General features: G+C 37.7%; 6 protein-coding genes and 1 non-coding gene across 10 annotated transcripts; 3 read left to right on the top strand and 4 right to left on the bottom strand.

Annotated features, from left to right (window-relative positions):
* The first annotated feature begins 126 nt into the window (after nt 1-126).
* Nucleotides 127-5,471, top strand: IRX1 (cellulose synthase family protein). Its single transcript, XM_021439441.2, has 12 exons — nt 127-396; nt 737-810; nt 1,015-1,066; nt 1,170-1,314; nt 1,520-1,786; nt 2,064-2,409; nt 2,512-2,775; nt 2,861-3,073; nt 3,195-3,456; nt 3,547-3,746; nt 4,139-4,492; nt 4,618-5,471. The coding sequence occupies exons 1-12, from the start codon at nt 219-221 to the stop codon at nt 5,203-5,205; spliced, it is 2,943 nt and encodes a 980-aa protein (XP_021295116.1). The 5' UTR covers nt 127-218; the 3' UTR covers nt 5,206-5,471.
* A 1,816-nt stretch (nt 5,472-7,287) lies between these two features.
* Nucleotides 7,288-10,409, top strand: RLP51 (receptor like protein 51). Of its 4 annotated transcripts, none has more exons than XR_002445937.1 (3): nt 7,288-8,670; nt 9,363-10,059; nt 10,153-10,409. XR_002445937.1 is itself a non-coding variant. In XM_021439486.1 (2 exons), exons 1-2 carry the CDS (start codon nt 7,429-7,431, stop codon nt 10,185-10,187), a joined length of 1,293 nt encoding a protein of 430 aa, XP_021295161.1. In that variant the 5' UTR covers nt 7,288-7,428; the 3' UTR covers nt 10,188-10,409. The 4 variants fall into 4 exon arrangements, 2 of the variants coding, with proteins under 2 accessions (XP_021295161.1, XP_021295160.1); XR_002445936.1 differs by having other exon boundaries at nt 10,137-10,409; XM_021439486.1 differs by lacking the exon at nt 9,363-10,059 and having other exon boundaries at nt 10,137-10,409.
* Nucleotides 10,410-10,757: 348 nt separating this feature from the next.
* On the bottom strand, nt 10,758-13,682 carry DOT4 (Pentatricopeptide repeat (PPR) superfamily protein). Its single transcript, XM_021438236.2, has one exon. It carries the CDS (start codon nt 13,635-13,637, stop codon nt 11,013-11,015), a length of 2,625 nt encoding a protein of 874 aa, XP_021293911.1. The 5' UTR covers nt 13,638-13,682; the 3' UTR covers nt 10,758-11,012.
* A 1,099-nt stretch (nt 13,683-14,781) lies between these two features.
* LOC110423840 (Rho termination factor) lies at nt 14,782-16,699 on the top strand. Its single transcript, XM_089784777.1, is given in 4 exon segments — nt 14,782-15,211; nt 15,698-16,027; nt 16,176-16,292; nt 16,295-16,699. Coding segments are annotated over 4 exon segments (771 nt in total). The 5' UTR covers nt 14,782-15,108; the 3' UTR covers nt 16,516-16,699.
* A 137-nt stretch (nt 16,700-16,836) lies between these two features.
* Nucleotides 16,837-18,362, bottom strand: LOC110423839 (Ribosomal L5P family protein). The gene is made up of 4 exons (XM_021438238.2): nt 18,263-18,362; nt 18,113-18,155; nt 17,803-17,997; nt 16,837-17,203 (listed from the first exon to the last, which is right to left on the bottom strand). The coding sequence occupies exons 3-4, from the start codon at nt 17,916-17,918 to the stop codon at nt 17,005-17,007; spliced, it is 315 nt and encodes a 104-aa protein (XP_021293913.2). The 5' UTR covers nt 17,919-17,997; nt 18,113-18,155; nt 18,263-18,362; the 3' UTR covers nt 16,837-17,004.
* A 294-nt stretch (nt 18,363-18,656) lies between these two features.
* TRNAE-CUC (transfer RNA glutamic acid (anticodon CUC)) lies at nt 18,657-18,729 on the bottom strand. The gene has a single exon. It is a non-coding gene; the product is annotated as a tRNA-Glu (tRNA).
* Nucleotides 18,730-19,565: 836 nt separating this feature from the next.
* LOC110424671 (RING/FYVE/PHD zinc finger superfamily protein) lies at nt 19,566-22,762 on the bottom strand. Its single transcript, XM_021439292.1, has 2 exons — nt 21,097-22,762; nt 19,566-20,310 (listed from the first exon to the last, which is right to left on the bottom strand). Exons 1-2 carry the CDS (start codon nt 21,966-21,968, stop codon nt 20,091-20,093), a joined length of 1,092 nt encoding a protein of 363 aa, XP_021294967.1. The 5' UTR covers nt 21,969-22,762; the 3' UTR covers nt 19,566-20,090.
* Between the last annotated feature and the right edge of the window lie 1,554 nt (nt 22,763-24,316).

Here is a 24,316-nt window from a genome sequence, read left to right as displayed (position 1 = left end):
AAATACATGACACCAACAACCCAACCTCCATACTCTACCAACCGCCCATCCCTCAACCTCTCTTCACCCTCTCACAAGGACCAATATACCCTAGCGGCTTTTTCGTATAAAACAGAAACAACAAACACAATGCATTGAGAGTACAGAGGGAGACCCGTTGGCTAGTGTATTGTAGCATTGGGTTTCTCATCAGGGAAGAAGGGAAGACAAGTTTTGAGATGATGGAATCCGGGGCTCCTGTTTGCCACACCTGTGGTGAGCATGTGGGGTTGAATGCCAATGGAGAAGCCTTCGTGGCTTGCCATGATTGCAATTTCCCCACTTGCAAGACTTGTTTTGAGTATGAGCTGAAGGAAGGTCGAAAAGTTTGCTTGCGTTGTGGTGCTCCATTGGATGGTATGTTTTTATTATTTCTTGATAGTTTCTGTTTTGATTCTTGGGCATTGATAAACCTTTGTGATTAAAAATGGTTTTGATGCTTTAATATAGATATCAACTTCATATGTTTTCCGAATGCTTGTTTGATTCCCATGAAAAGAAAAAGATCGGAAAGGAATAAATCGCTTAAGCATGAGCAGTTAGGGGTAGTTCCTGAGAGATCATAGAAGATTCTTCACTCATTTGTATCATGGATGTCTACTTTCCCCAACACAGAATATAAAGAATGTTATAGTCTGATTATCTTGCTCTCATGAGTTCATATTTTGAACTGATTGCACGACTGTCAACTCCTCAGAAAACCTGCTGGATGACGTTGAAAAGGCCTCTGGTGACAGATCCACGATGGCTAAACACCTGAACAATTCTCAGGTACTGTTTTTGCTTCCTTCCAAAAGGTTTTTTAGAGTAAATACTAAATCTAGCTGGAAAAGTAAACTACTGATTGCAAAAGTCTAAAGGAAATTCAACTAGAACTTTAAGTTATCATATATAGTTAGCAACGGTTGATGTTTCCTAGGTACTTAAGTGTAAGGATTCTGAGAGTTTTTGATATTCATCTTGATTTATATCCAGGAAGCTGGAATTCATGCAAGACATATCAGCAGTGTGTCCACGGTGGATAGTGGTATGTCACAGCACTTTCTTCCATAATATTTAATTGCTCTTGACAATTTTTCCTTACAAAAAAAGTTTCAATTCTAAATGTCTAGTCTTATGTTTTCATGAAGAAATGACCGAAGACAATGGGAATCCGATTTGGAAGAACAGGGTGGAAAGTTGGAAAGAAAAGAAGAACAAGAAGAAAAAGAGTTCAACTACTAAGGTTGAAAGAGAGGCTCAAGTTCCACCTGAGCAACAGATGGAAGACAAACCGTGAGTATTTAATTAGAAAGGCTTGATTGATTTTCGGTTGTTAAAGCAATTTCATGAGAAAATTCTATTTAAGTGATGTTTTGTTTATGACATTTTGACCAACCACATCTTAACAGCTTTATGTGCTTGAACCGTATTAGATTAGCTTAGATTTTAAAACAAGTAATGTTAAAGTATTACCAATATGAAATATTTCCTTTTGCAGGGCAGCGGATGCTTCTCAGCCCTTCTCGACTATAATTCCAATTCCGAAAAGCAGGCTTTCACCTTACAGAACTGTGATTGTTATGCGATTGATCATTCTGGGTCTTTTCTTCCATTACCGAGTAACAAATCCTGTTCAAAGTGCTTTTCCTCTGTGGCTCACTTCAGTCATATGCGAAATATGGTTTGCCTTTTCCTGGGTGTTGGATCAGTTTCCTAAGTGGTTTCCTATTAACAGGGAAACATATATTGACAGGCTATCTGCAAGGTACAAATCCATGAATCAAGACTTTCGGACATACCACTAAATATGCTAATAATATAAGCTATTCTATACAATTAGTTGTTTCAGTTGATTCAGTATCATAAATATGGAAACCAACTTTGCCTCTTCAACTAGAATAAACAGTTTGTCACTAAGCTTGTCACTCCTACATTTATTAGGAAAATACTGTTTTTAAGACTGTTCCTACAAATCATAGAAAAGGAACTTTTGATCTGTGAATATGTATCTCAGATTGATGGTTTTTTCAATACCATGGCAGGTATGAAAGAGAAGGTGAACCTTCTGAGCTTGCGGCTGTGGACTTCTTCGTGAGTACAGTGGATCCGTTGAAAGAACCTCCATTGATCACTGCCAATACCGTGCTTTCCATCCTTGCCCTGGACTACCCTGTGGATAAGGTCTCTTGCTATGTATCTGATGATGGGGCTGCCATGCTGACATTTGAATCTCTTGTAGAAACAGCTGACTTTGCAAGAAAGTGGGTTCCATTCTGCAAAAAGTTTTCCATTGAACCACGGGCACCCGAGTTTTACTTCTCACAGAAAATTGATTACTTGAAGGATAAAGTGCAGCCCTCCTTCGTAAAAGAACGTAGAGCAATGAAAGTAAGTGCCTTAAGCTTTCTTTAGCTACATTTCTTGAATATTCATACCCCTTTGATATTGGAAGTTATTGGCTATCTAAACTTCCTTTCAATTTGGTCACAGAGAGATTATGAAGAGTTCAAAATTCGAATTAATGCTTTAGTTGCAAAGGCTCAGAAAACACCTGAGGAAGGATGGACAATGCAAGATGGAACTCCTTGGCCAGGAAATAACACGCGCGACCACCCTGGCATGATTCAAGTTTTCCTTGGATATAGTGGTGCCCGTGACATTGAGGGAAATGAACTTCCACGACTGGTTTATGTCTCTAGAGAGAAGAGACCTGGCTACCAACACCACAAAAAGGCTGGTGCTGAAAATGCTTTGGTGCGTATACATAGTAGTGCAAAACCTGCCTTCATAACAACGCTTATATATTCTCTTTGAACTAACAGTGAATTGCTTCTTACAGGTTAGGGTGTCTGCAGTTCTAACAAATGCTCCCTTCATCCTCAATCTTGATTGTGACCACTACGTTAACAATAGCCAGGCAGCTCGGGAAGCTATGTGCTTCCTGATGGACCCACAAGTTGGTCCAGATGTATGCTATGTGCAGTTTCCTCAAAGATTTGATGGCATAGATAGGAGTGATCGATATGCCAATCGCAACACAGTCTTCTTTGATGTAAGATTAAAGCTAAATTAATTTTCTGCTTGATTAAAATGCTTGTGACAGTTTTAAGTTGTGGTTGCATTATAACAGAAGCCTATTGAGTTCTGACAATTCTTCCAAATTCCAACTTCAGGTTAACATGAAAGGTCTCGATGGAATTCAAGGACCAGTTTATGTGGGAACAGGTTGTGTTTTCAATAGGCAAGCACTTTATGGCTACGGACCTCCTTCAATGCCCAGCTTACCCAAGTCCTCTTCCTCATCCTGCTCATGGTGTGGCTGCTGCTCATGTTGTTGCCCCGGCAAGAAGGCTCCAAAAGCACCATCAGAGCTTTACCGGGATGCAAAACGGGAAGAACTGGATGCTGCCATCTTCAACCTTAGGGAGATTGACAGTAAGTCTTAATCTTTGAGAAAAATTAAGCTAGACTTGTTGTATACAGAGCTTTTGAATTATTGACATATCTCTGGTCTTGTTTCTGCAGATTATGATGAGTATGAAAGATCAATGCTGATCTCTCAGATGAGCTTTGAGAAAACTTTTGGCTTATCAACTGTCTTCATTGAATCTACACTAATGGAGAATGGAGGAGTGGCTGAATCTGCCAACCCTTCCACACTAATCAAGGAAGCAATTCATGTCATTAGCTGTGGCTATGAAGAGAAGACTGAATGGGGAAAAGAGGTTAGAATCTTGATTCTTGTTTATCATATGAGACTTAATGCTGTTAATTTTAAAGTATAAGGAGGTAAAAGGAACCAATTTCTATGAATAGATTTCGGTTTGTCCTGCCTACAAGATCTCAATGGAGCCAACTCTGTTGCCAAATTTGATTTCAATGCTATTATCTTCTGATCACTCTTTTAGCAAAACCTTCACAGTAGGGTCTCATTATAAATTAACCTCCCTAGCTTAATATCTATGTTAACCCTTCTTGCTTTCCTCCATAGAGGCCTTGAACTGCTTTGACTTTAGTCTGCTCTCATGTTTTACATGTACTAAATACTTTGGTCCAAGTCATACTTGTTTCATCCTTGCATGACAACGTTAAAACTTTCTACTATTTGGGTGCTCAGATTGGATGGATATACGGTTCAGTCACTGAGGATATCTTAACTGGTTTCAAAATGCACTGCCGAGGATGGAGGTCAATCTACTGCATGCCCTTAAGGCCCGCATTCAAAGGATCTGCACCCATCAATCTGTCTGATCGGTTGCACCAGGTTCTTCGATGGGCTCTTGGATCCGTGGAAATTTTCCTGAGCAGGCACTGCCCTTTATGGTATGGATTTGGAGGTGGCCGTCTTAAATGGCTTCAAAGACTGGCATATGTCAACACCATTGTCTATCCATTTACATCCCTTCCTCTCGTTGCTTACTGTTCACTGCCAGCAATCTGTCTTCTCACAGGAAAATTTATCATACCAACGGTAATTATCTTGTCCCATAACTATTTGTCACAATAAATTTGAGTGCTGGTTATTCCTGTATCCTAAGCTAGTTTTCAAGACCATAAAGGCTTACTGTGCTTCACATTTTCTAATTTGATGATTAGCTCTCAAACCTAGCAAGCGTTCTGTTTCTGGGGCTTTTCCTTTCCATTATTGTGACTGCCGTGCTTGAGCTCCGATGGAGTGGTGTCAGCATCGAGGACTTGTGGCGTAATGAGCAGTTTTGGGTCATTGGAGGTGTTTCAGCCCATCTCTTTGCCGTCTTCCAAGGTTTCCTGAAGATGCTGGCAGGTATAGACACCAACTTTACTGTCACTGCCAAAGCAGCTGATGACGCAGAGTTTGGTGAGCTCTACCTTGTCAAATGGACAACACTTTTGATACCCCCAACAACACTTCTCATTGTCAACATGGTTGGTGTTGTTGCTGGATTCTCCGATGCACTCAACAAAGGATATGAGGCTTGGGGGCCACTTTTTGGCAAAGTGTTCTTTTCCTTCTGGGTGATCCTCCATCTCTATCCATTCCTCAAAGGTCTCATGGGTCGCCAAAACAGAACTCCGACCATAGTTGTTCTATGGTCAGTGCTGTTGGCTTCTGTCTTCTCTCTTGTTTGGGTCCGTATCAACCCATTTGTGAACACCGCCAATAGCACAACCGTGGGCCAGAGCTGCATTTCCATTGATTGCTGAGTTAGACTAATAGCAATTCTTTGAATTCAAGACTTCTGGGATGTTATTATGGCAATATTACCTCTTGTCAAAATGGAATTGCAGTAACTGGACTGCAAATATGTCTATTGACTAAGTTTTGAACTGTTTGTGCCTATCTTCTCTTCAGTATCCAAGTTCTAGAGCAATGTTGTGAGATATATCAATGGAAAGATAGGAATTACTATTTCCCAACAACTATTGAAACCATTGAAAGGAAAATGAATGGAATGTTTGTCCATTTTCTATGATTTGTTTCAAATCTCATGCATGGCTTTGCATTCGTTTCATGGAAATGACCTGATATGAACTTTTAGTCAACATATGGTACCTGTCCCAAAAGTTTTCCTCTATCTTCCATTGAAATTACCGTATCCGGACAGAAGCAAAAATAGGAGGACGTTGCGGTGCCCGTTGTACCTTTGTTTGGTGCGAGAGCCATAACCATGCACGGGAATTGATTGCCTTAAAACACGTTAGCTAATAATATGTCCCTTTCGTTCTGAAAGAAGACTTAGCCACCGCCCTCCAGCTGCTCAACTAGGAGAGAAAACACATGTATGAGACCGGGTATTCAGTCTCCAACGGTCACATGACTACCTGTACTAAAAATATAACCTTTTGTTTCACCACTGAAATTGTGGTCCCCATAGAAACAAAGAAAATAGACAACCATAGGGCAAAACGGTCGATGCGGGCCAAAGGAGAAGAGAGTGACGTCAATCAGAAACTATAAAGCAAAGGGCCATTGGCTCTGCACCCATCACAGAAATCTTCGCAGGCTAAAAGCCTAGAGGTGACCTTGAAGGGACAAAAGATAAATCTAACAAATTCAACGCGAAGGTAACAAAATTCTAATCCAAGTTTTATCAGAATCGGCCTGCTTTCACTTAAAAAGATCTTTTCTCCGAAAAAAGATAAAAAGGGTGTGATTGATTGCACCACCTGCAATTTTTGTGCACAGTTGGCAACGATACTTAGCAGTCATTGCCAGTTGCCATCACTTGTACTATCTGCCTAATATCTTGTAGCACAAATTTCTCCAAGGGAGAAAACGTTTTGTGGTGAGGAAATTCCAGGGTCTAATATGAGGAGAATCCCACAGAACCAAACATGTTGGGCTTGGAAAACCACAGTGACTTCCCTAGCAAACCGGGAAATCGTAGCTTTCGGCTTGCCAGCAATGACAAATCTTGGGAAACGTAATAGAGAGGAAACCAAGATCCCAAGGCATACATGATTAATGATGTCGGCCACTCCAACAAGTTACATCAAATTTCTAGTGTAAATATAAAGGAAAGAATCCCCTGGTGTGTAATGATAACACCCAGATTTCTAAAAGAGCAAAAGAACATTTTTATTCTAATTTTGCTTTTTAAGTTAATTATCCTTAAAATATTAGTAGAAAAATTAAGCTTTAATTCAAGTTCTTGATAAGTTGTTTGAAAAAAGAAAAAGAAAAGAAAAATCAAAGTGGAAGTAAGATTAGGAGACAGTTGTCTGTTCATCAATTTCAAGTACTGTAAAAGGGTTTAAGTCCTCGGCAATTGAGGGTAGGCATCCTTTTCAGTCACTTCTTTATATAGAGAAAAAGGTTGGACTAATGAAAAAGGGTGGAAAATAGCTGGAAGCCACGCAAGTCCAGCTGAAAAAATATTTGGAGGCTTTTAATTTTTAAATTACCTTGTAGTAAACTTAAACTCATCTTTTGACGCCCGGTATTGTTTTTGTTATCCATAAACAACAGAAAATCTCAGACTGTGTCCCCTTTTGTCTATCTTAGGAATCATGTGGGCTCAATTGCCTTTGATTACTCTGTATTTTACATTGCTAACCTCATCGAGGGAATTAATGTTAAGTAAGAGTCATAACTTCAAGTTTCCATTTTTTGCTCTTCTCTCTTTTATTTTGATTTTGAGGGAATATTTAAAAATATTTTTCAATTGAAAAATGGTCTTATTAAATTTTAGAACAGTGTCCTCAGCATCTTAGAAATCGAGGCATGTGAAGTTGCAATAAATTGTGGTGCAGTTGTGTAATAAACATCAAAATCCAAGACCTAAACTCTTGACCAACTGTCAAACCCCACACAAATCCAACCCCTCCGTCCTTGTTCCCCTGTTCTGTCTCTTCCTCTCACTTCTCACTTCACTTCCAACTTCACTTAACTTGCTCTCTCTCTCTCTCTCTCTCTCTCTCTCCACCATGAAACCACTGCCACTACCGCCATTCTTCCTCTTGCCCCTCTTCCTCTTTTGCACCACCGCTGCCACTGTAAATGCTACCAAACCAGCCACCCCCACAGCCCCTACACTCTCCCCTACTCCCTCTCCCACATCCTCCCCTACTCCACCCACCAACACAACTCCCTCTTCTTCCCGCTCAACTCTAGATCCCAAACAGATAGAAGCACTCCAATCCCTCGACATCCCCACCACTAGAGACCCTTGCATCCAACCTTCCCCTCATAACGCCACCATCTGTGACAGCTCCAAGCCCTTCCGCCATCTCATCTCCCTCCATCTCTCTAACTGCTCCACCGACCTTTCCCTCTCCTTCACAGCTCTCAAGTCCCTATCTTCCCTCCGCTCTCTATCCTTCACCAACTGCCACGCTTCCCCCATCCGTTTCCCTTCCGATCTCTCTCTCTCCCTCACTTCCTTCTCCTGCATTCGCTCTCTCCGCCGCCTCCCCGGGGTCTGGCTCTCACGTTTCGTTAACCTCACTGATCTCACAGTCTCCTATACTCCAGTTAACACCAGCGGCCTTTATGTAATCATTGGAAACATGCATAAGCTGAAGACAGTCACCATTTCTCATGCTAATCTTACAGGCTATCTTCCAAGGCACGTGCATCTGAATCTGACTCATGTTGATTTATCTGATAACAAGCTCAAGGGAAGGATACCAACTTCCTTTACGCTTCTTGAAGATCTTGAGTACTTGAATCTTTCTTCAAATGGGCTAAATGGGGAGATTCCCACTGAGTTTGGTGACTTGATATCGTTAAAGAATCTATCTTTGGCTTCCAATTCGTTTTCTGGGCCAATCCCAGATTCCATGTCAGCTATTCCAGGCTTGGTTCATGTTGATCTGAGTAATAACCAGTTGAATGGGACTGTTCCGAGGTTTTTCACAGAATTGAAAGGGTTGAAAGTCTTGAATCTTGAGAAAAATCAGTTTCATGGGGTTTTGCCTTTCAATGCTAGTTTTATAAAGAGATTGGCTGTTTTCAAGGTTGGTGGGAATGACAATTTGTGTTACAATCATTCTGTTTTGTCATCAAAAATGAAGCTTGGAATTGCTCCCTGTGATAAGCATGGATTGCCGCTGTCGCCCCCGCCTTCTAAGGAGTCTTCTGGAGATAGTGAAAGTGACTCTTCAGATTATGATGATGACGGAGATGATTCAAGTGACAAGAAGGAGCACCATCACGGGCCAAGTAAGGTTGTTCTTGGTGTCGCAATTGGGCTTTCTTCAATAGTTTTCCTTATTGTTTTCTTGATTCTTCTCTCAAAATGGTGTGGTTGAAGAATAAAGTCCATTTGATTATTGGTTAGGCTTTAGAGTAGGGGAAATTGGTAATTAGAGTTTCCATTTATTTATTATTGATATTTGATACACTTGACTTATGAAAAAGGGGTAGCTATAGGTGGAATTTTGAGAGAAAGGAAAAAAGGAGGCAAAGGAATCATTGAACTGGTGTGTTATTTTTTGCTGCTGATCTTTTGGTCATTGAATGGTTAAAAGAGCAGTGTTTTTCATATATTTTTGGTATGAGGTGTGGGCAATGTGAGGTTCATTAGGAGCTGCCGATGCTTTAGAGGAAAAAAGTGATTAATGTGTCACTTTTTTTTCCTCAAAAATATGTATTCTTCTTGATCTTCGAGCGTTTGCTTTTTGACACCATTTTTTAATTTTATCCTTTCTGGTCATTCTTGATGTTTTTCTTTGGCTCAACGTGTTGTGATCGAACTATGCTTATTAAGAGTAAATAAAACATTTGCAGATTTCTTGTTTAAGGAATTTGGTTTAGAGTATTTGTTAATTGACAGAAGTCTTGAGGCAAATAATCTTTGTTCATTTAATGAATTGTCAATGCCTCAACGGAATTCTTGGCTAAAGGTTTTCCAGTACAGGTATCGATGGCAAGTTGAGACAAAAAAGTAAACAATCAGCTTTCGCCTTTGACAACTACCAAGTGTCTTTTGCAACTACTGGCCTAGATATTGTTTCTCATTTCTGCCGACGCCTGCAGCTGTCTCCGATTCTTGAATTGTCCTCAAACCACAAATAGCTGTTGCTCTTTTACTTGTTTTTTTTGCACAAGTGGCCAGTATTTAGGGTCAAAAACTAGGATCTTCTCCAGAACCCTTTCTCAATCCGACCACTTGAGCTGAATTGAAGTTGCCAATGTTTCTTTATATGCATTGCAAGCTCTGAGTCACAGAGTGCAGAAATTTGTTGTTTGCTTCATATTGTGCTGATGGGAAAGGTGATTTTCTTTAGTATGTGGGCAGGCCTTCTAGACAATCTTCTCTCCTATTTTGAACTTGGAGATAATGACAACAGCCAAGTTGTTGGTGTTGTATGAATTTCTACTTTTTAAATTATAGGGATGGAAAATGATGATACATTATGACAGATCCAACTGTATGGTTTCTGTAATAGTTTGATGGTTGGGTCGTAGCTGCTGGTTTAGCTGTGTTCTGGCTTGATTAGGTACTTTATTTTGAAGTTCCATGCTCCTTTTAGCACTCACAATGGACCACACCATGTGGATGGATGGCCAGAGCCAACAAACGTGGTCAAGTTGCAAAGATTTTCCCTTTACTCGTAAGTTTAAGATTGTTGTACTTCTCTATAGCACTGTCCCTCAAGCGCTTCTAATTAAAGTTTCTGATCTGATATAGGAAATAACATATGCAGGCATGCCGTACATTATGGCAAGCTTTCGTTTATAAATTGTCAGGACAAATACAAATCAAGAAAGCTCTTGGGGAAGGCATGATAAATGGCTGTGTATTGGATCCACAATCATTAAGAAAACGGATGCTCAAACCATGTTGCTCAACAAACGAAGTGATGATAATCATGGCCATCATCATCTTCTCAATACTTTAATCATTTGAATTAAACTCTCTTTTTCTTCTTTAAATGCCACTCAGTCTTTTTTCTTCTTGAGATGCCACTCATCTATCTTCTACTTCATTTCCTTTTTTTCAATATTGATTCATTCTGGATCAGAAAGTGACCAAGGGATGAAGGGGGAGAAGACTTTTAGTACCATTGAATCATTGTAAAAAGGGTTTTAAGAACACTACTGCTTAGATTTTTTTTCCTGGGTAATCCAAGTCAAGTATGCAGGGAGTGTCTAAAAAAGACCTGTGAAGCCCACAGCATGACGCGACGCTGCACCTGCAGCCTTGTTTCAATGAATCTATGAGCCCTTTACTGCTTGAATTGCAATTTTTTATTTTTGAGAAATTACTTTTTAAAAAATTCAGACAAAGTAACATTTTAATGTTTTTTTTTATTGTTTTAAAAGGCTTGAACCTACTTGCCAAAGCCAATGCTCTGTTATCCTATATAATGGTTGTCTTATTGCTTTGCAGGATTCGCTTTTCCGAATTTCCACTTTCCCTACTAAATAAACGGAAAATTCGAATCTCTTTGTGTATTAAGTGACACAAAAGGCTGTTAATTACAAAGAAAAAAAATCTAATTCACTAATGCTTATGTTACCCGCCAAGTCTTTTGAGTTAAAACAGCCCTGTTTGAACTCCTGGTCACCAGAATCCTCTGCAAGAACAATATCCATCCTTAAAATGGTGAAATCGATTTGAATCTCTCAGGACAATTTCTCTACCAGTTTCCTTGGACATGAACTTGGCCATTTCATGACAGTCACCACATATTCTGAGATTCTTGGTTACTCGTATTGTTTTGCTAGGTGGCAAGCTTAATAATCCGAAAGCCATGGCTAATTTCTCACTGTGCCCACAGAGAGCCATTTCTTTTTGCACGTCATCTGCATTAATCAAAGCATACTTCGTTTTAGGGAAATAGCCTTCTCCCCTCATCTTTCTTCTTAATTTCTTTAATAGAGATTCTATCTTCTTGGATTGTGGGTGTGAACTATCTCCAGCGACAAAGAGATTAACTTTGCCTTTTATCTCTATCCAACTGCAGCCTGGGTTCTTTCTTAAGCCCTTCCTGCCAATTTTCTCTCTCACTCTTTTCACTTCCTCCCACTTCTCTGCCTCTGCATAGATATTTGCTAAAAGTACATAATACCCAGTATTTTCTGGCTCTAGCTCAAAAACACGTTCTGCAACTCTCTCAGCTAATTTAACATCATGGTAAATCCTGCAACCACAAAGAAGAGCTCCCCAGATTGTGGCATCTGGTGCTATAGGCATTCTTTCAATGAAGTCAAATGCCTTTGAAAGATTACCAGTCCGAGAAAGAAGATCTACCATACAAGCATAGTGCTCCAATTTGGGCTCAATGTTGTAATCGTTTCGCATTATATAGAAGAATCTCCAACCTTCCTCAAGCAGTCCAGAATGACTGCAAGCATGCAGTGTGGAAATGAAGGACACTTCATCAGGCTGAATTCCTGCATCTCTCATCTCATTGAAGGTAGCAATAGCCTCATTTGCAAACCCATGCATGCCATATCCAGCAACCATTACTGTCCATGAGACTAGATCTTTTGAAGAAATCATATCAAAGAGCAAACGTGCAAGACCTAGAACTCCACACTTTACGTAAAGGTCAACAAGTGCATTGGCAACATGTCGATCTGAAAAATATCCATTTCTCAATATGTGACCATGAATCTCTTTTCCTCTTTCTAGAGCAGCTAAGCTAGCACAAGCAGGAAGAATACATGCCAGTGTTCTGCTGTCAGGCTTCAGGTCTTTGAGCATCGCAGCTAACATTTTAAGAGCTTCATTCGGAAGGCAATTCTTTGAGTAACCTCCAATCATGGTATTCCAAGAAATAATGTCCTTCACAGCCATCCGAGAAAAAATAGAATTTGCATCTTCCATGCTTCCACATTTAGCATACATATCCATGAGGGCATTACACACAAATAAATTCGATTCCATATTATTTGCCTTTATGTAATCATGTACATCCTTGCCGTTCTCCAGTGAGCCACTTCTAGCACAAGCATGAAGAACGCTTGTGATAGCAACTACATCTAGTTTAACACCTTCCCTCTCCATTTGTTGGAGCAATCTGATAGCACCATCAGACTGACCATCCCGAGTATAACCTGCTATCATAGAAGTCCATGACACAACATTTCTTTCACCCATCTTCTCAAAAACTCTGAGGGCACCATCCAGATCACCACATTTTGAATACATATCCAATAAAGTATTGTTAAAGTTGAGTTTCCTCTCAAAACAAGCTTTTATTGCCAAAGCATGAACAGCCTTCCCCAATGAAAGAGTACCAGAATTTGCACAACCCACAAGAACACTAACAATAGTAGCCAAATCCACATCAATACCCAAATACAACATCACTTTAAAGACCTCCAGCCCTTTCTCTGCAAGACCATTTGACACATAGCCACTTATCATGGAATTCCATGTTATAACATCTCGATCAATCAATTCATCAAATAGTTCAGACGCACTTTCAACTCTTTTGCTCTTGAAATAAAAGGTAATAAGAGCGTTCACAACACTATTATAACTACCGAAACCCAATTTTAACAAATAGCCATGAACACGGTCACCTTCTTTCAGACCTCCTGAAGCTGCTAAACACTTCAAAATACAAGAAAAAGTATAAGAGTCCACTTCAATTCCCTTTTTCATCATCATCTTGAATAAATATATACTCTCCTTAAAATCACCAACTTTTGCATACTCATTCAGCATATAATTCCACAAAAAAACCTTCTTTTTTCCCATTTCATCAAAAATCCTCCTCCCTTCCTTTAAATCCCCACAAGTTACATAAAAGGATACAAGCTTTGAGCCCAAGACCTCATCAACTGCAACACCATTAGAATTAATAATTGAATGAACCTTTTTTCCATCCTTCAATGATTGTAAATCAGCACAAAGCTGTAAAATTGAGCAGTAAGTTTTGGATTCAAGTTCAGATTTTGGAGACATGGAAAGCAATTCCATGGCATTGTGAAGATTACCCAATTGACAGAATTGAAAGATTCTGGCATTATAATCTGTAAGTTGGTGATCAATGGTGTTTCCTGGTGGAGATGAGATTTGGATAGGGGTGTAAGAGCTGAAAAATGGAGATAAAAGAGTGGTTTTTGAAGTAGGTTTAGGGATGAAATAACTATTTTGAGGTTTGAAAAAGCTTTCTTTACGGCTTTGGTTCTGATTTAGAGGAGAGAAACACAAGTTCGGTGCCGTTTTGGCCATGGGAAAACAGGGAGCCTCTGTTGTGGAAACGCGGTGACGTTCCAACCATAAGGGGTCGTTTGTTTTGAAGGATGTAAAGTACATTACCTGTAATGTGATTGATTAAATTACATACAGTATTTGTTTTGTAACAAATCACTGCAATGTAAGATTGTAATGTAATCCACATTGCAGCCAATGGATGTATGTGATTGCAGTCCAAAACCAATGCAATCACATTACATTGCACTCTGCAATGTTTTTAAAGATAAATTTACCCTTCAACTTTATTATCTTATTAAAATATTTTATAATATTATAATTAAAATAAATATATAATATAAGAATAAAAATAAAATAAAAATAAAATATAAATAAAATTAATATTTATATAATATAGATAAACAAATTAAATATAAAATATATAATATAAAAAATATATTAAAGAAATGAAAAAAAATAAAAAATTATATAATAAATAAAAATAAATTATATGACATTAAAAATATATTTAAAATATGATATTATATAAAAATTAATAATATAAATATAATATATTAAAAATAAAATATAAAATATTATATAAATAAATAAAAATAAATATATACATTAAAAATATCTTAAGAAATAATATTATATAAAAATTAATAATATAAATATAATATATAAAAATAAAATATAAAATATTATAATAATAAATAAAAATAAAATATATGATATTAAAAATATATTTAAGAAATATATTATATAAAAATTAATAAAAAATATAAATATATTAAAATAAAAATATAAAATATTATAATAATAATAAAAATAAAATATATGATATTAAAAATATATTTAAGAAATGATATTATATAAAAATTAATAAAAAATATAAATATATAAAAATAAAATATAAAATATTATAATAATAAATAAAAATAATAATATATGATATTAAAAATATATTTAAAAATGATATTATATAAAAATTAATAATAAAAAATATAAATATATTAACTTATATTTTAATAATTAGGGGTAATTTTGACAATTAGCATTACATTTCCACTAAAGTACTTGTAAACCAAACACTGCAATGTTATCTTCCCTACATTTTAATCATTATTTTACTTACATACCAAACACTGTAATGTATTTTCCCTGTAATCACTTGCTTGCAATCACATTACTTGCAATCACATTACCTGTAATCACATTGCATTTAATGTACCAAACGCCACCTAAAAGCTAACCGTTCGATAGATTCGTTTCGCTTTGCTGAGCAACGAACAGGTCGAACACTCACAAGCAAGGTTGGGTAAGTGTATAAAGCAACACTGCTTTGTCGAACTCTTTTATTTCTCTGAGTCCGTCACGTGGCGTCCACGCTCCCAGAAAAAACGTGTGGACCAGCAATTTTTAGGAATAAAGAAAATTTAGTTTTGAGCTTTGTATGTAGCTGGTGGGTCCAATTGCATGTTGAATCTGAAGGATTTGCAAAGAAAATATGGCTGCTGCTGTTCTCTCCTTCCAATCTATCTCTCATTTCCCTTCTTGCTTCCCTGTCAACAAGCAACTCAAGCTGAGAAAACCTGTTTTATCTCTCACAGGTAACAACTTTTGCCACGCCACATTTTTCCCTGAATCCCAACCTCTTTCTTATAGCTTTTTTCCCTTTTGGTTGTACCTTCTGTGTTTGAGGGAGATAGATCTTCCGCAGCGAAAGTTGTTCTTGTCTGGGTTATTTTCTGTTTGAATAATGATCCCCTGCTTGTATCCTTACGTTGTAGCTGTAGAGAAGTTCCTGTAAGTCCTACTCCGGGCTACTTAAGTGAATTTCAGGACCTCATAAACTGGAGATTTCTAACATTCTGACATTTCAGCGTGCAAATGTAGATTTGCATATTGTTCAAGACTATCTATGATTGTTAGTTCCTCTTGAAGTCGGTAACATTATGTCTTCTCCTTCCTACGTCTTGGCTTTTGCCTTGGAAGTATGATCATGAGTATATCAATATATTGTTGATGGAGGTCTGAAATTTTCTAAACTAGAAACTAAGGGATCCTTTTTTGATGCAGCTTATTAAATTTGACAGAGATTGCAGATAAGTCTAGGCCCTTTTGCTCTCTTCAGGCAACTGTTTCAAGCATAACACCAGATGGGAACAGAAGAGGAAGCCGTCCTAGGAAAAGTTCTGCCTCAGGAAGAAAGAAGGAAGATGAAAGCAAAAAACCATCTGTTGGTAATGAAGCACCCAACTCATCTAACCAGGAAGACATAATTGCTCTGTTTAGACGGATACAGTCTTCTATCTCCAAGGGAGAGACTGGAAGCGCCAAGGCCAAACGTTTGAGCTCATCCAAGGATAAGTCCACAGCTGAATCAGTTTTGGATGTTCTTCGAGAATCAAGAAAGAATGTGCGAGGTAACACTGTTTGGCATCACATTCTTCCACACTGATTTAATTTCTTGGACATGATTGCTACTACCAAGCATGCACTGATAGAAGCCACACTTTCTTGCCATTTCAAAACGGTTACTTTCAAAACTGAAGAATTTTACGATTTTGGCAGGCGTTGGATCCAATAAGGGAGGGAAGGCACCGAGATGGAAAAGTGGCGTCCCTAAGAAAACCCAAGGGATGGGAAGGAAGGCTAATGCAGCAACACTGGATTTCAAGTTATCAAGGCCACATCTAATTTCGTAAAGAGGTCGCCGATACCATATCCAACAGCCCCCAGAGTCAAGGGTCTTGAGCAGAACAATGAAGTGGTGGCGACCAATGAGGGGTTAAAGTTGGCAAACATAGAGACACTGAAACTTATAGAGTTGAAAGAACTAGCAAAAGCCAGAGGAATCAAGGGTTACTCGAGATTGAAGAAGAGTGAGCTTGTTCGACTATTGAGGTCATAATATCCGGAGCGAAGCAACCAAGCTCTTTTCCGCTTTTCCTTTTATCTGTTTGAACTAATTAACCCATTTGTAACTCCCTTGTGGCATCACCGCTTTGACCCCCTCTCGTCAAGGAAAATTGTATCGCCCATTGCATGTACGTTGGCCTGATTTTCAGCAACCGTTTATTTGCCGATTTATTTGACATTGCAAATACCAAATCGAAGAAACTTCTCTCTAAGTAAAAGAAGACATTAGCTTTCAGGAGGATCGATGGTCACAACACCAAGTCCAATAATGCACTACCAAGAATACGGTTTAAAATATCAAAATAGAGAAGCATTTTCCAAATGCATTTATATTAATTAACTAAACAAACAAACAGAAAGAGTATTTAGGATTTTAAACTCAAATACGAATATCTTCAGGAAAACAAAAACTGATACACAGAAAGGAGTCAAAATCAAGTAGCAAAACTCAAAAACTCAACTAAGCTTGTAACTGAGATTCCTAAGCTCCAATATTTTGGGACTTGTTAAGGATGACACCTTCATATTTGACCTGGAACCACTTCATGGCATCCTCCTTGGTAACTCTGTGTTGAATACCAACACGTGACTTGCATCTGCGACGGCGACCCACACGGTAGCCAGCTCGCTCCAGAACAACATAGAAGTCCATACCATAGATACCAGTTGAAGGGTCATACCTAGAAATGGAACAATAGTTGAAATTGGTGGAGTTCAAAACAACAATATTGATTGTATCTACTAGTAGAATGAAGCTGCCAATAACTACTCTATATTAACTCATTCCTGGGGATAAAATTAGATATCCACAAGATCTCTTGCTTAGTGTTAACCACTACATGATTAAAGTAATGCAGCCTTTCAATGGCAATAGCCAGTTTTGACTCACACACTAACTTCAGCAAGAAAGCCAAACCTTTAAACAACTTAACCCAGTTTAAATTTGCCTCCGTAACCCATAATATCGTCCTAAAGGAAGATTGATAGGCAAAGAAGCTCCATTGTTAAACCCTCGTAACTATCCCAAACCCAAAAATTAAACCAAAACACATGGCAGGATACCAGCAAACGTGTAGCCATTCAAGAAACTACAGCATTTTAATCATAAAGTTTCAACGGAAATCAATGACCTAAACGTATCAAAGAATCCCACCTCAGTTCTATTGGGTTCTCATCGAGTATAAACTAAAACCAAGCATCCAGCGCACATAATCAACATAAAAATATTAATTAAAACGCATCAAAAGTTGATAACTAGGCACCCAAAAAATGAACTTACTTGATACCAAGATCAATGTGCTCCTGGATACCGAATCCAAAGCATCCAGTATCACTGAAGTTCCTCCTCAAAAGCTCATACTCCTTTACCTTCAAACCGCTCTCCAGAAGCTGCATAGCCTTCTCTCCCTCACCGTCACGTAGCAAGCAATCTTTTCATTGCGCCTGATGCCAAAAGATCTCACAGTGTACCTAGCTGCTCATATCAACCCCACATTTTTTCCATTACCAACAAAAAGACAAATCTATAAGAAAGCATCGGTTTTCTGGCGAAAAAAGGAAAGCAAAAAACATCGGTTTCAGAATTTTACCCTTGGAGAAGACAGGGGTTTGGCCACTGAGTTGTTCCAAGACCTAAATAAGGGCAGAATGGGGCGAAGGCGAAGCGAAAGGATTAACTAATATTCAATTAAAAGGTTTGCCGGTAGAAAACAAATAGAACTTCTGTGCGTTTTGGTTACCTTGGCGGCACGCGTGAGACGATCACCGCTTTCACCGACGGAAATGTTGAGGACAAGTTTTTGAACTTTAATCTCCCTCATTGGGTTCGACAGCTTCTTCTCTGATGCCTTTCATATTTACAAAAGCAATCAACAACAAAAAAATTGCCAGTGAGACATGTATTAACATAAGAGAAAAGATGTCTGAATAAAAGATCAGAGACAGAGAGAGAGAAAGAGTACCATGGCGAAGTGAAGGAGGTCGAGAGCAGCGGTGGAGTGACAAAGGGGAGCTTAAATGAGAGGAGTTTAGGGCTGGCTAGGGTTTTATCTCCGCAATTTACTACTTTGTCCTTCACTTTTGGGCCCAAAACATAAATACGGGAAAATGAAGAGGCAGAGTTATAAAAATAGTTTCCGTTGCCGGGACTCGAACCCGGGTCTTTCGGGTGAGAGCCGAATATCCTGACCAACTAGACTACAACGGATGCTTGATCGAAGGTGGTCTTTAAATTTATTTCAATTATAATTCAAGGAAGAGGATCGAAGTAAGCAACAAATCTATGAATGCCAAGTAAAATTTCGATTATCCACTTTCTTTGTCCTTGAGTAATGCAACTCCAGTCTCCCCATGATGGAGTTCTTCACCCTATACATTTTTATTTATTCATACCATCGTTAAACTTGCTCCTTCCAGGTCCTTTTGCGCCTGTTCTCTGTAAGTGGTATATTGAATCACTTTCTAAGGTTGATGATGAGCTATAAGAAAATTTGTGGCCTTGGTAAGATCATAAAGAGCAAAGCCCTTTCCTTAATTGTTAAACCAGGTCCACTTCCTTTGAATGTCTCCCCGTTTCCTTTTATCAGAAGAAATTGAATTGAAGAAAAAGTTGACCTTTTGGGGTGCGCATGCTCACGGATATAAACTTCTCAAGCTCCCCACTTTGCTCAGCGTGAAATTGAAGCACCGTGTTTGCTTTTTTTAAAACCTTTGATGTGACATTATCTCTCATCCATTCTAGTGATGCTCTCATCATTGGATCAAGTCTAAGTTAGATCCGATCTAATACCACTTTATTACGAAATTGTTACGTCCTTTTCAAAAAAATTAACCTATTCAAATGTACAATACCCACACTTATAAGATTCTTAGCCCACTTCCTTTGAAGCGCTTTATGTAACACTTGCGTAAGCCGATCCATCTTTGATCCATCTTTGATTTATCACATATTTGCTAGATTTTTGTTCTTCCTGAATTATTTGAGAAGCACAATGTATGAGCTAGTGATCATGTTATCCAAAAAATTCAGAACCCAAAAGAATGTGATTGCAAACTAAGTTTCCATTATAAGATCAAATGTGTTGACCAAAGTTGTGATTACATATGTGTATACAATGGGAATTCCCAAGATGAAATCGGCATATGCCAGATTTAGATTCAAGAAATAGTAAAAACAGGACCAAAACAACAGTGAAAATGATAATAATAAAAGTAAAAAAAAAAAAAAAAAAACTTTTCCCCAGTAATGCAGCCTCAGCAATCCTTGTCTAAGCTTAAACCATTACGCCAAGAGGCCCAATACCAAACAACTCAATGCGAGCAAACGCTACTGTGGCATAGTAAAATAACTGAGGCATGGAATTTTGTTTTCACGATGACAGCTTCTAAAAGTTGAAGCCTCAAGCCATTAAGCCTAGGAATTTTTATTAGGGCATGAGAACAAGAACCAAATAGCTCCACTGACAAGTTAATTCATATCCACCCCAAATTCCAGAGGAGCACCAGCTAGACAAGCAGGCAAGAAATAGTGATGCAAAGGAAGAACCTTTAGGTCTTGTTCACACCGTGCTAAAACATATTTACACGAAAGAACCATGGCAGTACAAAGGCTATTACCAAGCATGCCATCAGAAAGTTACAGAATGGTTGCCCACGCCAACATCCCCCACCCCGATCTGAGGATCTACCACCACCACTAGTAGATCCTCGGTCATGCCAATCTTCAATAAATCTGTTATCTCTAACACCAGTGATATTTTTTGCAGTCTGTCCACAAATTTCGCACATTCTGCAGAGTAAATTAAAGATAAGAAGGTATGTCAAGGAGAATTGCTGACATGTTCTGCTTCCAAGTTATCCCATAAGTATCAAATGTTGGTTTGAGATACATGTAAATTCAGAATAGAGAAAAAGGGTTGCTTCACAATTATTAATACAAATTTCACACCAACCACTAGAAGCCTAAGCAGCTAATTAATTGTGAACTGAAGAATCAATATTGCTGACTCGAATGCCATTAGCGGGCCAATTTAAGATTGCAACTCTAGGTGAACTCTCATTCCAATTCCATCACATATATGATAACAATTAACTTCTCTCAAACATGTTGAAAAACAAGAATATCCAAACAGACAAGGTAAACTAGAAACTCAGATTCAATATTGATCAAAGTATACATTTCTCACTCGTGTGTTTTCAGATTCCAAAGAGATTATTTCAATGTAAAAAAACAATGATAATGGAGAAAACATTATTAACTCCTCTGTTCTACTTATTGTATATTATTTTTGCTCCTCATTCTGAAAGGTTAAGAGTAAATTTGGTATCCACAAAAGAAAATAGTTTCAACGAGGACAAAGAAAATTCCAGTTGGTTCTAAAACTAATTCCAAATTGGAGCGAAGGAAAATTAACACCAAGAGTTAAGAAGCCAAAAGCTACAGATACCATCAATACCTAACACATAATAACACGGTAAATATAGCAAAGCTTAATTAAGCAACAACACAGCACATCTTTTTTCTAAGACCTGTGTCAGACCCCTAAAGTTTCATTTTCAAGAGAAAGAAAAATACCTGTTTCCTTTCAGCTTAAACCATGCCTCTGCACAATGACTATGCGCAATTCCTAGCTCATCTTTGCACCAGCAACCAAGCTGAATTAGATCCATAGTAGCTGCTGTACTTGACGTACCATCCATAGGTTCAAGTGATTGCTCTGTATTCAAATGGCAAATTCTACAAACCCTTTCACCATCCCAACTCTCCTTATACTGTCTTCCACCACCATCAGTCCCCTTTATATCTATCACACATGAGTCCTCTGCTTCAGCAACCTTCGTCTTTGGCTTTTCTGTCAATACTTTACTTGAACCTAATCCATTGTCTTTCACTTCTAACCTATTACTTCCATCCACACATGTTGCCTCTTGGGTGTTAACTATGATAATGGTCTCAACAACAAATCTGTCAACTGAATTATTCAAACTTCCGCAACTTCCTTGATCAACTTGACCCGTTGTTTCACCAACTCCTCCCATCTGGTTTGTCTCCTGATTAAACATTTCCCCCCCTGCTTCCCCCAACACCTCACTTGACACCACTCCATTGTTTTTCTCTCCAAAATCCCTTTCCTCATTCTCAAGCGCATTTCTATCAGCAAAACTACTTGAATGCCCACCACTTTCCAGATCATTCTGAATCAATGGCGGACCAATTCCTCTCCCATAATCCACCTCCTGATCCTTCAACGATCCAAAGCCATCATTTTGCAATCTCAAATCTGCGTTTTCTCGACTAAAACACACATTTTCTTCAGCATTTATCACAATAACAGTCTCAGACACAACTCCATTAACGGAATTCTTTGAATTTCCGCTGACTCCTTCCTCAACTTGACTCAAATTCTCACTGGTTTCTACCCTATTACCCCTTTGCTCTGGATCCATTAATCTCAGCTAACTTAGGCAAAAAAGAAAACACACCCCTCCTCCAAAATTATCAAAAACCACAGCAATAAGCATACATGTGAGCAATCATATAATGGAGAAGAACTACTATTTTCTCCATCTTAAAACCAACTCGGAGACCATAACCAATGTGAACAACCCAAATCCTGAAATTAATCACTTTTCAGGCGCATAAACCCCCCAAAATTCAAAAATCCATAATCACAAAAAAAATCAACACTAATAGAGTAATTAAGAGCTAATAAACTCCCCCAACGTAATAAAAATCGAACCTTTGATAACTTCCAAAACAACCCAGAATCAGATCCTTACCTAACTCCATTTGATCACTTCAACTCCAAGCAAAATAAAAAAAACAAAACAAAACTTTGTCAAAGAAAAAATGTTTACTCTCATATGGGAAAACCGAAGAAACACTAAAAGAGAAAGATCTTAGCCAAAATGGGATTTATTCGGCTTAACAGAACCAGACGCTTTCTCCATTAAAATACAAATAAATTGTGAGAATCTATATAGGCTTAAAGACAGTGAAAAAGGTTCGGTGAAGAAAGGAACTTGAAAAAATGGTATAAAAATGAAAATGGGTTGAGTGAAATTTACATAAATACTGACTTAAATTAGTAAAATAATATACAGATAACATTAATAGTATTACAACATTAATCAAAGGGATCCAGGAATTTTAAGAAGGTTGTTCATTTCCGGATACTGGGCGTTACGTAAGTAATGCTTATCTTGATGGGTTAGGAAATATTTTGGCTTCTAGAAAATTTTTTAATATATATATATATATATACACAAATATAAACAATAGGCATTTAGAATGGGTAAAGGATAAGTCTTCGTATTGGTGAAGTGAATTTTGTTTGCCGTGAGTCAAGGTACATGTGGAGGGGATTAGACTAATCACGCGGGATCCGTGGACTTCTACTTATCGGGTTCGGGTGACCCGTATAGAACTTTGAGGACTGATTTTTTTTATTTAGTTTTTAATTGGAACCATTTTTGCGCTTGTGAAGGTATATGAATGGAATCATAATTTGAATACATTCCAAGAAACTCATCTTATTTTCCCCACTCTATTAATAAATATTAATTTATATTAAATATTTAATTTATTGATTTATATATAATTTCACTGCTTAAAAGAGTAAATTCGCATCATTTCTCTCAAATTCAAAAAAAAATATTAAAAATACTAAAATCAAAATATTTTTTTTCATCAAAGTATTTTTTGTGTTACTATACTACACTTCTAAAGTTTCAATTCAAAATACATACTTATTAAATGAAGAAATATGTAAGATATAAAATCCGTAACATTCTCTCTTATCTAATTATGCAGAGTTCTCATTATTAACTTGTTTTCACTCATAACAAAAATGGACCAACTTGATCCCTACCTATTTCAATTCTCGTATCTCCACTTAACTATGTAGAGTTTTTATCATTGACTTTTTTTTTACTCATTAAAAAGATGGACCATCTTGATTCGAATTTATTTCAATCTTAGTATCTCTAAGTCTCACATCAATGAAAAACTAAATGAACTCTAATATAAATTGTCACGGATCTATACTTTCAAAATTCAAATTTTGATACATTTAAATATTTAACTTGGTATGATCTCTTATTTATTTTTTTTAAAATGAAAATAACGTATTAGTATTAAAATAAGAAAGCCGTTTGAGTCACGGAAACAACGAAAAAGGGCAAAAAACCCTTGAAACCATTGAAAAACAAGTGATTCAAAAACAAGGGGTTCCCATAGCTTTGGCCATGGCAGTCGATGCTGCCCAATCAGCTGTTTAGTTTTTGTTTATAGCTTGATTCCCTCTCTCCACTCGGACGACAAAATGTGTCTTTTGCGTGGCTATTGGCTTATGTGGACCGACTAGATTTACTAAAATAAATTCCATATAATTTTTAGTAACCTCTCAAATGAGATATTAAGTTGGTCAGTGACTACTTATTTTTGTTGTATTAACCAGGAAAGAGAAAGACTTTTGCTTGCTTCTTACTCTTAGAAGCCTGCACTTAATATACTTGAAATCCATTTGTCAAGTTGCCATGAACGCAAGGGGTTAAATAATGTTTGCTACGTTAAACAGACCAACAAATGGAATAAGGTTAAGTCGTATTTGAAATTTATATCTTGTTAAGCCATAAGATTTGTTTAACACAATGGTTCATCAAGTAGGCTTGAATGAAAACAAAGAATTTATGGACAAAAGTGAGCGGTCATGGTATATGAAAACATTTTAGTCTCCATCTAGTCGGCCCATGGTGGGACTCGCATAAGCCATTGCGTAGCTATCTCGTGTGTT

The sequence above is a fragment of the Theobroma umbraticum genome, unplaced genomic scaffold (assembly GCF_002168275.2).
Source record: "Theobroma umbraticum cultivar Fairchild unplaced genomic scaffold, ASM216827v3 scaffold_204.0, whole genome shotgun sequence".
Taxonomy (NCBI): domain Eukaryota; kingdom Viridiplantae; phylum Streptophyta; class Magnoliopsida; order Malvales; family Malvaceae; genus Theobroma; species Theobroma umbraticum.
The sequence above is the reverse complement of the archived record's forward strand: the minus strand, read 5'-3'. Positions and strand labels throughout refer to the sequence as shown.

Coding starts and splice junctions, on each gene's coding strand:
- LOC110423839 (XM_021438238.2), bottom strand. CDS start 17,918: ATGCAGCTTCTGGAGAGCGGTTTGAAGGTAAAGGAGTATGAGCTTTTG. Junction 17,204..17,802: donor CACATTGATCTTGGTATCAA/GTAAGTTCATTT, acceptor TTCCATTTCTAG/GTATGACCCTTCAACTGGTA.
- LOC110424671 (XM_021439292.1), bottom strand. CDS start 21,968: ATGGATCCAGAGCAAAGGGGTAATAGGGTAGAAACCAGTGAGAATTTG. Junction 20,311..21,096: donor TTTAAGCTGAAAGGAAACAG/GTATTTTTCTTT, acceptor TTTACTCTGCAG/AATGTGCGAAATTTGTGGAC.
- DOT4 (XM_021438236.2), bottom strand. CDS start 13,637: ATGGCCAAAACGGCACCGAACTTGTGTTTCTCTCCTCTAAATCAGAAC.
- IRX1 (XM_021439441.2), top strand. CDS start 219: ATGATGGAATCCGGGGCTCCTGTTTGCCACACCTGTGGTGAGCATGTG. Junction 2,776..2,860: donor CTGGTGCTGAAAATGCTTTG/GTGCGTATACAT, acceptor TGCTTCTTACAG/GTTAGGGTGTCTGCAGTTCT. Junction 3,074..3,194: donor GCAACACAGTCTTCTTTGAT/GTAAGATTAAAG, acceptor TTCCAACTTCAG/GTTAACATGAAAGGTCTCGA.
- RLP51 (XM_021439485.1), top strand. CDS start 7,429: ATGAAACCACTGCCACTACCGCCATTCTTCCTCTTGCCCCTCTTCCTC.